This window comes from Myotis myotis, unplaced genomic scaffold (genome assembly GCF_014108235.1).
Source record: "Myotis myotis isolate mMyoMyo1 unplaced genomic scaffold, mMyoMyo1.p scaffold_m19_p_3, whole genome shotgun sequence".
NCBI lineage: Eukaryota > Metazoa > Chordata > Mammalia > Chiroptera > Vespertilionidae > Myotis > Myotis myotis.
Window position 1 is genome coordinate 202,951,605 of NW_023416335.1, and position 17,261 is coordinate 202,968,865.

The 17,261-nt window shown below is 47.0% G+C and overlaps 1 protein-coding gene across 11 annotated transcripts in view; it reads left to right on the forward strand.

Moving 5' to 3' along the window:
* BTBD11 (BTB domain containing 11) overlaps window positions 1-17,261 on the forward strand; it is a 261,870-nt gene that overhangs the window by 147,481 nt on the left and 97,128 nt on the right. For all 11 annotated transcript variants that reach the window (XR_004965706.1, XR_004965708.1, XR_004965707.1 and 8 more), the window contains exons 2-3: window positions 5,044-5,193; window positions 11,997-12,201. Coding sequence is in view for 8 of the 11 variants with exons in the window: in XM_036296936.1 (XP_036152829.1) it covers window positions 5,044-5,193; window positions 11,997-12,201 (355 nt within the window). In the remaining 3 variants the exon portion in view is untranslated. The remainder of the gene's footprint in view (window positions 1-5,043; window positions 5,194-11,996; window positions 12,202-17,261) is intronic.

The following is a 17,261-nucleotide window of genomic DNA, read 5'->3' on the forward strand; positions in this document are numbered from 1 at the left end:
ATAAAATGGTTGTGCAAACATTGGGGGCGGGGGGGGGCAGGAATCTGATAACTTCCTAGCTTGTTTCTTAATAAATTTAACGGTAACACAGAGCCTTCTCGCATCGTGGTATTATTGAATTCCTAAATCTTCAGCTTCGAAGAACTTCACTTGGACTATTAGCAAACATCTATCGACCCCCTTTTCTGTGCCAGGTTGTCCATATATATTATCCCATTAGGGCCTCCCCGTCACACTAGGAGGTAGATAGCATCAAGCATTTCACAGAAGGAGAAAGGGAGGCTCAGAGGACCCCAGGCACAAGACCCTGCCCACAGCTGGGAGACGGCAGGGCGGGAATCGGAACCTGCCAGGTCTGCCTGGTGCCTGTCCAGGGCTGGCCTGCTGCACCCCAGCTGCTGCCCTCCCGTTGCGTAAAGCTGGGACAGCTGCCAGGAACCCCCACTTGAATTCTGGGGCTAACTGAGCAGAAACCAAGGGGTAGCTTGGCAGGCAGGAAGTAGGCAGACTGCTCTTGCAGCCAAACACAGACAAGGCACAGCCCAAGCCTGTGTCCAGGGCGCCAAGACATATGCCGTCTCCTCCTCCTCCATCACCATCATCGATGAGAGGAGAATGGGTGAGTGCTGATGGCTGTCTTGTTTGGTTTTCTCTTAGTGGGTAAGTAGCATCCAGGTCTAGTCATAGATGGAGATGCAGAGAAAAGCTGAAAGGAGAGAAAGGATGACAGGGCAGTATATTTGCCAAGGGGCCGCCCTATGCAGATGGGAAGGTAGGCATCCAGCAAGGCAGCAGTGCCCCCTGATCACCCATCAGATGCCCGATGTGGTTGGCCCAGGGACCCCCCCAACCCCCAGGGGAGTAGCTCTCTTGTGTTATGTTCCGAGCCACCTAACCAAAGTGCTGTCGGTCTCTGTTTGCACAAGATTTTGGAAAGATGGCCCTCAAGACTGTTTGAATCCAGACATTAAATAAAAAGAAACTGCTCATCTGTGAGCACAGGGTGTGTAGCAGGTACTTACTATAGAGAAGAGCCTTTGATATATTATCTTGTTTAATCACCACAAGAAGCCAGTGAAGGAGATATTTTAACCTCTCTTTGCAGACACAAGCGCTGACTGGGGATCTGGGAAGGTCCTTGTTCAGGCTGCACAAGGGGCTGTGGCAGGATTGGAGCTCAGCTCCGTCAGGGCCATGGTCATGCCCAGCCCACTCTGTCCCATGTACGGCCGGTCAGTCCCAGAGCAGAGGTCCTGGTTGGGGCTGGGAATGTGGACCTCAGAGGCATCAGTTCATCATCTGTTAGGACCCCCAGACCCCCTTAGGATGTGAATGAACTTCTCCCTTAGAAGTGCACAACCCACTCCAGAGTAATAGAATTTCAGGGAGGCCATGACCTCTTCAGTCTCATCCGGACCATAGCTGGTGATCACCTTCTCTCTAGAGAAATTACTCTCTTCAGGGCCAATCAAAGTCATATTTGAACCTTCATTCTCCGTGTCTTTGAACTTGAAGTTATAATCCCCAGGCTGCAGCTGTCCTTGGCTCCGATAATGGAAATTGATGAGTAGTCCACAACTGAGGCCTGCGTCTGACACTGAAATATGATGCTGGGACCTTTTTATTGACCTGGTTGATTTTTAGACCAAAAAAATAAAATAAAATAAAACAACAACAACAACAAACAACTCTAGTTTATGTGCTACCCCATCTAGAGTCCTCGAGAAGAAAAGGAAGGAAGAAAATAAATTCCATATATCTATTTTTTAATTTGAGAGAGAGAGAGAGAGAGAAGATAGATTTGTTTGTTCCACTTATTTATGCATTCATTGGTTGCTTCTTGTATGTGCCCTGACCGGAATCGAACCTGCAACCTTGGCGTATGGGGATGACACTCTAACCAACTGAGCTACCCGGGCAGGGCCCTAGTATATAATCTTCGCATAATCGTTCAATTTAGATTTTTCAAATCTCAGTGATCTAGCTTTCACAGCTTCTTTGAGTAATTATGTTTTCACATTTAAATGTCATAACCCTCTAAAAGAAGGAGGAAGAATCCCAAGGGAAATTGTTTATTCTTATGACAAAGCATGAAGCAGTCTAACGCTGGGTTTGTACACATTAACTGATTTAATCTCAGTTAACATATGCTGAGCGCCTACAGTTTGCTCAGCACATGCAAAATACTTCGGTATACATTATCTCATTTTATCCCTTCACCCCCAGCAACCCCGTGAGAGAGATAAGAACAGAACTGTCACCTTTCACAGAAGAGGAAATTAGGTCCAGAGTGGCCCTGTGACCTACCTGAGGTTAAGCATAGGTGTGAACTGACAGCCACGTCTGAAACTCAGGTTCCAGACTCCACATCCTGTTTGCTTATGCCTCAACCGTGTGAAACAACATTTCAGATGCAGGTCAGGGATGGGGACTTGCTGAACAGCATGCAAATACCAAGAAAGCAATCCCGCGAGCACACGAGGCTTAGTTCTCATGTTGATTGGGCAACTTCATCCTCCCAACACCAGGGGCTCACTCTCGGGTCTCCTTTGCTGTGAAGCCCCATGACGACCACCTAGGAACTGCGGTCCCTTGTCACACTGGGTCCTGATCACCTGGTGCCCTCTGCGGGGAGCTCTCCAAGGGTAGGAAATCTCTGACTAAGAGTCAGCACATCAGGGGCACCAGATTGAGGAATTGGCCTGACACCGTTGCCATGGCAACATCTACTTGACTTGGCCTCTGACCAAATGTCTAGGCCGGTGAACAAACAGGAGGAAGTAAAGATGACTCAGGGCATCCCCAGTCATCAGGAGGATGACTCAGCTGTTCAGCAAAAGGGGACAGGCAGGAGGCCAGTCTTGGGTGATGGGAATTTCTGCAAAGGCCTTGTGTTCCCTGAAAAGCGGAGGTTTGCTGAAGTGCAGGGATCCCCTCTCGGTCACCTCCACATCCCCTGCAGAGCCTGCCCGGCTGTAGGCAGTGTCCAGTAAGTGGTGGTTCCGTGTTGTCCAGCTGATGCCAATTTGTGTACCAGCACAGTCCATAGTGTTTTTCAAAGTGAAATCCCTTCTGATACTGCAGATAGCATTTTTAAGTTAATAAAATAGAAGAGAAGTAAAAAGAAAAAAAATTGAGAGTGCTTTATGTAATAATAGTAAGAGTCAGTATTATTCTCCATGAAGTTGTTTTTCTGTTTTGTTTCTTTGTTTTTTCGTTTTTTTCATGGAGAACATGAAGAGTGTATGTGTGTGGTGGTGGTGGTGGTGTGTGTACTGGGTCCTCATATAAAATACATTCTTATTCCGGGTCACAGTCAAAAAGGTTTGAAAAACAATGGTTTAAAGAATAATCTTAGGAAGAAACTTACTTGACCAGTTTCCTGATTATAGGAACATTGAAACTGAATCATCATTTGCATTTGCATCATTCGTCTGTTCATTCATTATTCATCCAGAAAAGGTCTTCTGTAGCTACCTTCTCCATTGTATCAGGCTTTAGGTGTGAAGGTGAAACCTTCAGGAACAAGCGACTGGCTCGGTATGGCTGGGGCAACAGGGGCCAGAAGAGGCGTGTGACAGGTGCCACCGCACGTCCGCCCATCTTCAGAGGAGGAACCTTTGTTTGCTGAGCTTTTGTGGTTCAAGCAGAATGAGGAGTGGACTTGAACTACTGACCTTTGAACTACAGACATTCTGTCTGTTTCCCCCCTCACCCTGCCAGTTGTCTTAAATAATTCAGCACCTATATATCAATACTATCCTATTGTTCCTAAATTATGCTGTTGCCAGTCTTGTCGCTTTAGTTGGTTCATAAACTACTTAATGCATCTTCTGCTTCTTTTGCATCTTCAAAATGCCTAACATGGTTGGGAATATAGCAGGTATTCAATAAGTGCTTTCTACTTATTGACAACTATTCATTATTCAGGTCCCATGCCTTCATTCCTCATTTCCTCCTACCATAGAGAATTTATCACATGACCTTGTGCTTTGTGTGTATCAGCTGCCTCCTTTGCTGAAACTGTGAGCCCACTGAGAACAGGAGTGTATGTGTTCTGTCCATCACTGTGTCCTCAGCCCCTAACACAGCTTAGTGCCTGCCTTGTTCATTGTATCTTCATATACTCAGGGATTGGCACTTCATAGGTGTATCTGTTAGTTATCATCATCATAATGCTGAGTAACAAACAACCCCCCACTATCTCAAAGACATACCCAGTGAACATGTGTGTTTGTTGGGCAGCTCTAAGCTTCAGGTTGGCACTGGGTTTGCTCTGTGTCTCTCTCACCCTCCTTAGACCAGCAGGCTAGGCAGGGCATGTTTCTCTCATAATGATGGCAGAGGTGCAAGAGAGCAAGTTCAACTGCACAGGTGCTCTGCAGGCCTTGAGTTCCATCGTGTTCATGTACATACCTTTGGCCAGAGTGAGTCATGAAGCCCAAAGGCAAGGAGCAAGGAAGCACACTCTGCCTTTGGAGGTTGGGACCGGGTAATACTTCTGCCTAAAGTACCAGAGTAAGTGCTGAGATTCTCGCTACGTGTCTATGGAATGGAAAGGAAGGGAAGGGATTTCCATGGGACTCTTTACCTCCTGGCATTGAACTCTCCAGAGAAAGCGAGAGCCTTATCTAACAGATAACAACCCAGCCAAGGGGGTTCAATTTGTTGGGCAAATAAAACAAGTCCTCAGAAGTGACTGCAGCAGAGGCCGGCCCCCCAGGACACCCAGTTGATATAGCTGCCTCTGGGGTGGAGAATGAGGCATCGCTGAGCAGATAGAATCCTGCTCTGTTTTGTGTCCTGTGGAAATGTGCATACAGACCAATGCCCACATATTTGTTAAAATTAGCAGGTCAGAGCCTTGAGGAAACCTTTTAAAATAGCTAGATATCATTTCTGAAGGGAGTCTTGGTTGTCACGTTGGGTTTGTGGTCCCAGCTCTGGTGTGGTTCAGGGCTGTGCCCAGTTTGATGCCCCTCCTTTTGTTAGCCAAAAAGTAACGATCTGTTCTCTCTTCATTTCCTCCTCCCCGGCCTGCAGGAGTGCTGTGCCTGCCAGACAGCCTGAATCTGCACAGGGACCCGCAGCGGTCAAACAAGCCGGGAGAAATGCCCATGTTCAGCCAGTCGGAGCTGAGGACCATCGAGCAGTCCTTGCTGGCCACCCGCGTGGGCAGCATCGCAGAACTGAGTAAGTGGATGCACGTTCTCTCGCCCTCTCTGTCCCTAAGGTGCCCCCGCCGCAGGGCAGGGCTTGGTGGCCAGTCAGGTGGCGCCTTTCGTTGAACACCTGCCGTGGGCACAAAACAGTGCCGCGATGGCCGCGGGGAAGGTGAGGACTGTACCGTCAGGCAGACCTGGTCTGTGCCCTGGCCCTGCTGCTGATGTGAGTCAAGTTCCTAACCTGTTCCGAGCCTCAGTTTCCCACAACAGAGAGAACAATAGTCCTTCACTTAGGGTGTAGCTGTGGTGATTTGATGAGCTAATGCCCATGAAGGAGTTTGCCATGTGCCTGACACAAGCGAGGCTCTACGAACAGTGTCTGTTCACTTGCTTGTCACGGCAGGATTCCTTTAAAGCATATATCAGATCTCATCTCTCTTCTAGTCAGAATCCTCCACTGGTTCCCATCTGATCCAGAGGAAAACCCAAAGTTCTCAGAATTGCTTCCAGGCCCCCCACCCATATCACTCAGACATCTTCCACTCTCCCCTCTGACCCACTGAACTGCAGCCACCCGGGCCCCACGTTGTTCCTTGAACATAGCAGGCATACCTCAGGACCTTTGCACTTCCTGATCCCTCTTCCTGGACCACTCTTCCTCCAGATACCCACTTGCTTATTCCCTCATGACCTTCAAGTCTCACCCAATGTGACCTTCTCAATGAGGCTTTCCCTGACCATCCTATTTGAAATGAGGATACACACACACACACACACACACACACACACACACACACACACCTGGCCTGCTGGCTCATTTGTTGGAGCATCATCTCATACACCATGGGTCAGTGTGTCCAATTCCCCAGTCAGAGCACATACCTGGGTTGCGAGTTCAGTCCCCAGTCAAGGCAAGTACGGGAAGCAGCTGATCGATGTTTCTCTCTCTTCCCTCTCCCTCCCCCCCCCCCCCCCCCCACTCTCTCTCTCAAGTCAATGGACATGTCCAGGGATAAGGATAAAATTATGACCCTTTGAGGACCTTTATCCCCCTCCTCTGCCTACCCTTCTCTCCAGCAGTTACCCTATCGCATTCTCTCGTTTTTGCTGTTGTGTTGTTGTTTATTTTAATAACAGCTTCACTGAGATATCATTGAAATACAAATCACCTATTTAGAGTACACAATTCAATGATGTCTAGTCTGTTTCCTGAGCTGTGCAGCCATAACCACACTCCGTTTTAGGACATTTTTATTACCCCCTGAAACCATTAGCAGTCACTGCCCTTCCCTTAGTCACGCCCTATATTACTCTTCTATTTTTTTTTAATTCTCTATCTCTCCCTACTACTATATAGTCTCATGGAGAGTAAAGATTTTGTTTTGTTCGTTGATGTTACCCCAGCCCCAAGAACACTGCCTGGCACACAGTAGGTCCTCGAGAAATACTAAGAGCAGGGAAGAGGGAGAAAGAGAGAGACAGGTGGCAAGAAGGGAGGATTGTCAAGAAAGTAGGGATGCCACAGTTTGAGCAATGACGTGTCATGCTTGCACCCCCCTAATTTAGGGCTGTGCTCTCTGAACCCCGCCAACCAAAGGGAAGTAAAATCGTACTCACTTGGGATCCTGTTGATTATCAATGACTTAGCTGTGTGTTAGTTCCTGGTGGGACTAGAACTTTGAGCTCAGAAACTCGTGGCTTATGCTAAATTATGAATTAGGTGAGAGTCTGGACAATCCTGAACTGTTAAAAGCTTCGGGATCCAGAAAGCAACATGCGCCTTCTCCCGTGGGAATTCCCTACACCAGGACAGGCATGTGGAACCTCTGGGAAGCGAGGTAGTCGCTGATTCAAGCCGTAGGGGGTCCTTGCGGTCACTAAATCTACTTTCCTGGCACCTGAACTTGGAAACTGCATTTCCATTTTCCTCAAACCCCCAAAGTCACAGGGGCTCCCCGTTACCTGTCATTCACTTGACTTTTCTTAAACGTTTGGGTACCATGGACCCCTTTGGCAATCTGGTGGAGCCCATGGACCCTGCCACAGAATATTTTTAAATGCATAAAATGAAGTGCCTGTGTTTACAAAAGAAACCAATTACACTAAGATTTTCATCTAAATTGTGGTGTAGTAATTATGTGCTTTTTCAGTAGCACATTAGAAAGTTCTAGCAGCAGCTCTGATGACCCCATTAGTTGGAGGTGGTGATGTGTGCGAAGATATTTTGAGACATCTGCAACCATTGCGACGGGATGAGGGAACGTCTGCCTTTTAACAGCTCCCCGGGGATTGAGATATAGAGGGTCCGAGCAGCTCCCTGGGGAAACATCACTCTCAGAAGAAATGCTAAGATGCACCCAGGACAGGACCCTGGAAACGCAGAACCTGGCCACAGTGTGGTCATGTCTGCATGGGCGTAGCATGGGCACCACTCCTCTGGCCCACACACTTTGATCTCTTGTGGTCTCAAAGGTTTGTCCTGGGGTATAGCTAGGACCCCTCAGGAGGCAGCCAATCAATGATTCTCTGTCATCATTGATGTTTCTATCTCTCTCTCCCTCTCCCTTCTTCTCTGAAATTAATTTTTTAAAAATATTGTTTTAAAAAGAAGAAGAAAGGATTTGCTAAAATATCTCCACTTCACCTAAGCAGGCAGTCTGCGGGAGCAGCTTGTGGCCTAAATTGTTTTTAAGGACAATTTGCTCTGCAAATTAAATGCTGTCATTGCGGTTGAATGTTGACTTTCGCATATGAATTGTTGGCACACAAATGGGTGCTGCTAATTGTCAGTGGGTTTTGTACATTCATTAAGCGGGGCCTCATAGAACATATGCGAGGAGGCGCATTGGTAAGCCACGTGGGCGACTGCAGATAATGAAATTGCCTTCTTTGCTGGCCTGCCTGTAATTTAGACCAGCTTGCACTGTGGTCTGAATCAATACAGCCTTGCTCTCTCTGTGCACAAAGAGCTGTTCTTCATATTCAGAGGTTACTCTGCCGGAGTGGATTCTAGAAACCACTGTTTTTCCAGCAAAGACGAGGTGGAAAGAATTTCTTCCCAGCCATCACGGCTCTTCTTGAATCCAGCTGTCGTCCAGGCTGGAGGGCAGAACCCCTGACCGTGACCTTCTTAATAGCCAGTAATCGTATCAGCAGCAGCTGATGTTGTTGAACTAGGAAACTATGAAAAATCTGTATGAATTATCTCCACTATGGCCATTACTGTCCACATTGACATGGCAGTGGAGGTGAGAAGAGGATAAACAACTTGTCTTAGATCAACCTCACCTGTGAGCTGAAGGGCTGGAGCTTGGACCCTCTTATGGCTTGGGGTGAAAACACACCCACTATTTCTGGAGCCCCTACTGTGTGCCAAGTGCTTTAAATACATTAAAGGTATTAATGTTCCCATTTCACAGATAAGAAAACTGAGACTTGGAGGGATAAATGCCTGCCCCAAGGCAGAGTCATAATTCAAACCCAGTTGTAGTTTTTCTTTTTCTACTTTGCTGTGCTGTGTCCAATTCAGTTTTACCTTCTGAGCATCTAACACATTGCCCATAGCTTGGGGAATACCCGCTGCATGTCAAACAAGTAAATGAATGACCCACAGTGAACTAGTCTGTAAGAAAATAAATAAATGAAGCTGAAGAAAATGTTACAGGTGAGGGGAACTCTTCATGAAACGCCAGTAAAATGGCAAATACTCGATTGAACTGAATTTTGAATTCAGAGGGCTAGAACTGAACCTCTGCATGTCTAAAATATTTGAATGAGAAGCTAAATCAAGATCCCACAAAGGTTCCCAAACATTCACAGGCTGGTGATTCTTTAACCAGAAGCCCTAGGAAATTTGCTAGGTGATGTACTGAACATCACAGGTGACGTGGAGTCTGGCGGGCAGTCCAGGTCTCTTTCCCTGAACCAGTGAGGACGTCTGGGGGTATTGGGTCCACCCAGTCTCCACACTGAGGCCAGGGGGGAAAGCAGAGGCCCTGGGTTTTCTCACTCTTGAACCAACTCAACTCTGCATTTGGTCCTGTCCCATCCTGTATCCGTGTCCTCTGAGATCTTGCCTCAACTCTCCTGGGGACATCCCAGTTTTGCCCCCAAGCTCCCAATTAACCGCCCATTGGACAGTCGTCAATTATAGTAATTGCTTCCTGTTGTTTAAAGGGAAAAACTGAGAACTTCATTAAAAAATGCCTCCTCCTGTAATCTTTTCACACTTAACCATGAACTTGTTGCTCCCATTCAATGAGGCAATCACAACAGGGCCATTAATTTAAAGCTGTGTGTAAAAAGGGTTTCTGGGTTGTCTATCCAATGTGTCACCAGGAAAAAAAGCAGGGGTGGTGGGGGGGAACAAAACAGCCCTAATTGCTTGGACAAGGGGGTCTCTCTCCTTGTTTGAAATGCAGATGGCTCTTCCTAGAGTCTAGCTGCCTCCAGTCCCACGGTTGTGGGAGGTGAGAAAACGTGCTGTAGTGAGTGGTAGCTGACTGAGGATGAAATGAAGAGCAGGGGAGGATGTTGAAGGTGCTGCCTAAGCTCAGGCTAACAGAGGCGCCGACTGCCGGCACGCGAGGCCCTTTGTCCCAGAGCACTCACGTCAGGCGGGCGTGCAGGAGGATGGCTTAGTCGGAGATGCGCTGATAACCTGAGTCTGGCGGGTTAGAGTAGCGTTTCCCAAACGGCAGCACGGGAGACGGTTGTAGGTGATACAGAAAACACTTTAAATTTTTAATTTCCATGAATTTTTTATGAGTACCAGAAAAATATTGGTTTTCCATTTATGGCACTGATAGGAGGTTTCCTTTTCCAATGAATTTATTTGTGGGGAAAGAATGAGCCAATTTAAAGAAAATATTAAGTAAATAAATTGTACCTGCAGCACACAGATTACGAGAGAAGTCATGATGGTGATTCCCACATGGTTACACATGGATGTTCAAGTCGGTTCCTAGAGCCAGGCTCCCGCTGCCCAGACTCAGGGCTGCTCGTTACAAGTGACTTATGGTTTGGGAGTCATGAAGCTGGCAGGTGAGGCAGCAAAGAGCACATACACAAAGCAGGGTTTAAAGTGGACCTAGTGGTTGTAGAATCCCTGTGTCAATTTCATCTCCAACGGCCAGCCCTGCTCAGACATCCTTGGGGCCTCTGATCCAAGGACTAGGCTGATAATGATGGTGATGGTGATGATGATGATGTTGACAGAAAGGACGATGAAATGATGGTGGTGGTGACGATGATAATGTTGATGGAAATGATGATGAAATGATGATGATAGTGGTGATGATGATTATGATGTTGATGGAAATGATATGAAATGATGATGATGGTGATGGTGATGGTGATGGAAATAATGATGAAATGATGATGATTTTGATGGAAATGATGAAATGATGATGGTGGTGGTGATGATGTTGATGGAAATGATGATGGTGGTGATGATGGCAGTCTGAGTCCAGAGAGCACCTTCCTAGCCACTGTACTACACTGCTACTTCAGGAACAGAACAAGGAATAAGTCATGATCTCTGCCCTGGAGGCTCAGATGTGTGGACAGTTAAGTGGGAAACATGACAGAATTAAACAAGTAATGTTTTAGCTGTATTAGCAAATGTGGCGGGTACACAGGGGAAGGGGAGATTGATTCTGACTGGGGGCATTCTGGAGGGCTCCATGTAAGAAGAGGCATTTGATCACAGCCTTGAAGGTCTTCAGTAGTTGGGAGGATGGGCACTCTAAGGTGTGAAACAATAAGAACAAAAGCAGGGAACCTGGAAGTGCAGGGCGAGCTGAATGATGCTCAGAGGAGATGGTTAGCCCGCCCGAGGCAAAAGGCTCCCCAGTGTCTTGGAGGATAGGGGAGCAGTGCCGGGGCCCTAAACACGGACCCTTTTCTTTTCTCCACTCCCTTTTGATTTTGTTTGTTTGTTTGTTTGTTTTGAGCTTTTTTTATGGGAGCTCTCAAGAAAAACAGATGGAAAGGTGAGTGTACTCCAAGTTGACCTGAGATGGAAGTTACAAGAAAATAAAAAATACTACTTCAGGAAGCTTATTATTCCGATAATACCTACCAAGTAGCACACTCCATAACTCAAAACTCAGAAACTACAGAAATGTTGGCTATAAAGGAATATTACCCACAATCCCACTAGGCAGACAAATCCATGGTCAACGGTTTGATTTTTTTTTTAATATTTACTCAGTACATACTTTTTAATAACATAATCCTAATCACACTGTATGCAGTTTTGAATTTCACTCTTTTCGCACTCACCATTTTAACATCAGGATTTTTTGTGACTTTGCACCTCTATGTAAACATTTTTAATGACTTGCATAAGTTGATGATGGTATCATGTGGATATACCAGAGTTTATTTAACCACGCTCTTATTCTTAAACATTTGTTTCTTTGTCAACTTGTGGACCCTGTAAATCAGGTTTGGGTGAAAATCCTTGTGCATGAAGATTTTGCTGCATTTTGGATTCCAACATTGGGACAGAGTCCCAGAAATGTAATTACTGAATCAAGGGTAAATGGCATCTGTTAACACCTTGGCTGCAAAATGCCAGCTATCTGTAGACGGACTTGGAGCTGGACCAGGCGGCACTGGGCTTCACTCAGAAAAAGAGGTTGAAGACAGCAGGCATGAGAGTCACACATGTCCAGGTTGAAATCTGTCTCTGCTTCTGACTACTCTTGACACCTTGAGTCTCAGTTTGCTTTGTCGATGAAACAGGATTTCTCAGGGATCTTCAGGCACATCTTTTCTGCAAGTCTTTGCTGCCTGAGGGATCTGAACTCTTACTTCTGTCTACAGGCGACCTGGTGTCCCGAGCAATGCACCACCTGCAGCCCCTCAATGCCAAGCACCACGGCAACGGCACCCCCCTGCACCACAAGCAGGGGGCGCTCTACTGGGAGCCTGAGGCCCTGTACACCCTTTGCTATTTCATGCACTGCCCGCAAATGGAGTGGGAAAATCCCAACGTGGAGCCTTCCAAAGTCAACCTCCAGGTGGAAAGGTAAGACTGGCCTTCGCTTCGCCAAAGAGGGGAGCTCCCCTCTGGTCATCACCGCCTAGTGGTGGGAGGGTGGGCACTGCCTCCTTCCACGGAGGCGCAGGGGTGGGGGAGGGGAGGGATGCTGGGATCAGGATTGCCCAGCTCCCAGAGATTCACTGGAGAGGTCCAGATGGGAACCATGGGCCTGAGGAGGTACCTGAGACCCTGGTGGAGTCTTGGAAGTGGGATTTCATAGAGCAGGTCCAGTTCCAGGTTTAAAAAAAAAAAAATGACCTAGGTCAGAAGAGCAAGTCTGCAAATTCTGGGGGAGGTGAAGGTCTGGGTAGTGCAGGGTAGCCTCCTTGTGAAGGCACCTTTGGGGGATGCCAGCTCCTGGAGTGTTACCTGCATTTCATTCTGGCTGCCCGAGACCCTCCGAGGGGAAGGGGGTTAGACCGTCAATACCTGCTCATCCAGAATGGGCCACGCAGGGGGGTGGGAGACTGGTTTGCTGGGGGAAGCAGCATCCTCACGGGAAAGAAAAACAGGGGAGAAAGAAGGGAGAGCTTCCTGGGAGGCGAAGCCCCCTCTGACCCGGGTCCTGCTGCTCCTTGGCTCCATCCTTCTGCTTCCCCGTGCCTCAGTTTCCCCATCTGTAAACCAGTGGCTGAGCTAAGTGGTTCCCATGTTCCACCCTGTCAGAGGCAGGGCCTCAGAAACTGCCCTGCAGGCATCCCCACTTCCTCTGGGAACATGTCCACAGAGCTCACCTCCCAGTGTCTCACGGATCAGCCCCCACACCCTCCACGCAGGCCTCTTTTCTCCAGCTCCCGTGGTAGTGACCCCTGTCCATCAGAACAGTGGTTAAGAGAGCAGGCTCTGTGACCCAGACACTGAGTTCAAATCCAGGCTCTTCCAATGGAAAGCCAGGCGGCCTGCCTTTGCCGGCGTGGCTCAGTTGGTTGGGCATCATCTGTGTACCACAAGGTTGCCAGTTCGATTCCCAGTCAGGGCACAAGCCTGGGTTGCAGTTCTCGGTCCCCAATAGGGGATGTGCGGGAGGCAGCCGATCCACGTTTCTCTCTCTCTCCTTCTCCTTCTCCTTTTCTCTCTCTCTCTCTAAAAATCAATAAAAATATTTTTTTAATCCAGGGGGCCTTGGGAAAGGGCCTTCACCTCTTTGTGCCTCAGCTTCTTCATCTGCATTGTAGGACTGCTAAGAGTAACCCTTTCACGGGGCTGTTGGAAGATTAGATGAATGGAATAGTGCCCAGCACATAGTAAGTGCTCAGTAAATGTTCGCTTTTTATTGTTGTAGATATTATCTGCATGTAGCTAAACAATTCCCATTTGGCCTCAGTGCAGTTTTCCTTTCTCTGTTAAATGTTTCCAAGTTGTTTTAAAATTCTCGTTGGCTGCTCTGTGCCTGCCAGAATGCATTCAGGCTTAAAAGCGGGCTCCGCCACAAAACCGCGTCTCTTGGCTTTCAGTTTGGGGCCGAAGATGGAGCGTGAGCTAGACAGAAGTTGCCTTTAAAAAAAAAAAAAATCCCAAGTTAGCTTTAAGATTTCAATCCAGTCTGGAGTTAGCTTAAATCAGGGGCTTACTCACGGCTCCCACTATCCAGGCCAAATCAGTGGGTACCTCTCTTCATGTGCCAAACATGCCCCAAATGAGAGATGGCAAAATGTTCCTGGTCCCCAGGCAGAAATAACCTCGGTCAGACACACCAAGACGCCGCTTTCTGTGAGTGTGAATCCTGAGAGTGGAGAGAATGGAAACCGTTGGCCTGTGGAGAGCCTGTGTCTGCAGCCCCCAGCCCCATCCACTGCTTGTGCAAAGCACATTTTCTCTGACTCAACCCCTCACGTCTTCAGCTCCCACCTCTAAGCAGATGACCCCCACCACCACCACCACCATTCCCAGCCAGACATCACTTTCTCTGACCTCCATTGTAGGAAGACCCCTAAGGTTTCCACTTTCTGGGACAAGTTTTAATGAGGATGAGCCGCCGGGGAGGACGGGAAAGAGAACACGGCCCAGGATCTGTTGGAGTCATGTATCTCGGTCTTTCCATTCCGTTTTGGTTGAATTTTCAGGCAACAACACAAAATACAAAGCGGAGCATGTCATGTTTGAGTTCTGTTCACTTTGGTCCTCTGGAAAGGGCATGGCTTTAGGAGTCAGGTGGGCCTCTGAGTTTGGGTCCCAGCTCTGCCTCTTCCAGCTCTGAGACCTTGAACAGATCATTTCCTCAGCTTTAAATGAGAACAAGCCCAGCCTGGCGGGACTGGCGTCAACAAGGAGTTCGATTTTAGCTAAGACATCCAGTGCCATGCCTGGTACAAGGGGACCTCCCTTTGTCCGCGTCTCCCAAAAAGTAGCTGATGTTATGCTCTTTTGTTGTTGTTGTTGTTGTTCTAAAATACTGTTATCATGTCCCTACAGAAGCCTGTGTGTGATTCCTTCTAGACAAAAGCTATTTCTTCCTTTCCCTGATGGGACAGGCATTGGTGTTTAGCATCTGAAAACATACATTTCCTTCAGACAAGAGAGAGCCTCTAACTGTTTCAGTCAAGTGTTTACACCGATTGCATCCTAAATCCTCCATGAACAAGGCATTTCCAGCGGGAGGTAGGACTTGAATCAGGAGTTGCTTTCTTCTCTCTCTTTCTGTCTCCTTCCCCCCACTCCTCCCCAGATCAAACAAGATTTCCTTGACTCTTTACTTCTATTCTGGCAAAGGCAGGAAGGGCCACGGTGCTCATAAGGTTTTCCACGAGTCTAGAAGTTGTTCCGGGAACGGGTCTGAAGAATAGTATGCTTTTGCTCATGCCCAGCAGAAAGGCTGAGAAATATCAGTTGACTGAAATACGGATTGTGTTGTGCCTGAAACCATTTCTCCTTGTCAGGAGAGCCTTTCTTGGCTGGAGCATTTGGAACAAGGCCCACGTGCACCATTTTACTCTCTCATGCGGGTACAGATTTGGGGTTGCTGCGTTTGTTTTGGATAGCTTCATTTTTCACTGTGGGATTTTGAAGAAACTCAGTGCCAGTCTGAAATTTCTGTCATTTAAATTTCTCCAGAACTTTGGCTTCTGTTTTTTGAACTTCTGAAATCTTTCGGGTAACTCAGGTATTTTTATTAAAAAGAAAACCCAAATAAATCTTGTGAGATTATGATTAGGCAATATTTCTTCTCCTTAATTTTGAGGGTAGGGGCCACGTGAGGCTACTGTTTTAAAATGGAACCATCGTAAATCATGATAAGATTTTCTTTCCCTCCATCATTACTGGAAGTATCAGTGATTCCTAGATGCATTTTGGTTATGGATGATTTCAGTAATTTGTTGCCACAAAATGATAAATATTAGGAAAATAGGCGTATCCTGTTGCCTGCGGTAGCTGGTAATGCCTCAGAGAGACGTTGATCAGCTTCACCTAGAACATTAGACAGTTAGGCAGTTCTACTCTCCCCCAGCCTCACTAAAAACAAACCAGAATGTGAACCTCGGCAGTGGCAGTTCTCAGTCCTTTTGCAAGAAGAGCTGTACGATGTGGCGGACTGTCTACTAGGGGAATCTCAACCACAAACCCAAGTATACCATCACCAACCACTTATTTGATGAAAACTAGAGGGAGAAGCAAAATAGTCTTAACAATGGAAGCCCTGACGCTTGAAGAAATCGGTTTAATAAGGCAAACACAACTGACACTAGAAGTTAATGGTACCCAAATACATCTTCCAAGACATTCACGCTATTGAAAGATCACCTCAGATATATCTGTTCTTAATGCTTTTTCATCTGTGGCCTTTGTGACACAGTGATTTTTCAAATTTCCACACGCTCCAATGGACAGATCCAGGGTTATGTGAAATTTCCAGCATTCTAGGTATAACTCTTCCCCATTCTTTCCCATTAAGGAATGTCTCCTACTCCAAGTGAGTGGAAGCATCCTTGATGCAAGCAACACTGGCAAGGCTGGAAACAAACTCTAGGAATGCTTAGTTGTAAAAGTTGAACCTACTATGGCTGCTTAAAGCAGAAAATAAAACTTCTGAGGGGTCCAGTATAGGTAGAGGTTACCAAATCCTTTTTCCTTCCTCATGAGAGTTTGACCTGGGTTAATTCGCTAACTCTGTTTCTCTGGAAACCTGCTAAAATTTTCAGTATTAACCGTGTTATTAAGCAACATTGCTTGTGGTCAGATTGACCCTAGATTGATCCATTAGATCTGGTTTGGTAGTCCCAAGTTTATAAATATTTCATAAACATCCAGAGCTTGAGGCTGCTTTGAATTCATTGACTCTAATAACTGGCAATGTTTGCACAGGAGCCTTGGCAGCTATTTTTATGGAGTTGTTACAAGAGATATTGGGGTTCATAAACTAGGGAAGTTTTCACATCCCCCCGAGTGGATCTCCTCTCCTTGCACCTGAGTGTCACCTGGAGAGAAGATAGCTCTGGAATGGCTGGGTGCATTGCTATTAGGACTTCCACTAAAAGGGACATCTGATGTTGTCCCATGGTAGTCCCATGAGTCTAAATGTTTAGTAGAGCTTAAGACTGCTGGTGGACATTGAAGCCAGAGAACCCAGCTTTGAGGATACACAAGCTGGAACAATGCCCAAGTTGCACCCCATCCAGCAGAGACCTCCCATTCTCCAGGGCTTGGCACAGACACTTGACCTCACACCACTGAGGCTGGGCATTGTACACTCCCAACAGGACCTCTGTCACCATTACCCCTGAGAGCTCAGTGTCTCTGCTAACACCCTGTCAGCTCTATGTTCCACCCATGTCACACCACTTGCTTCCCAATCAGTGGAGCCCAGGCCACATGCCTGCACCATAGCTGCAAGGGAGTCTGGGAAGGTGAATTTCTACCTTGTTGAACAATGGATTAATCATATGGGAATATTCCAAACACAGTAAGATCATCAGTGATTCTGGGCAACCAAAAAAGTTGACAAAGTTCCACTATACTCTTGTATTTTACTTTATAAAATAAATAACTCACAAGTGAATCATTTGCACAATTTAGTACTTTTGAGCATTATTGGCCACACATCTCACAGG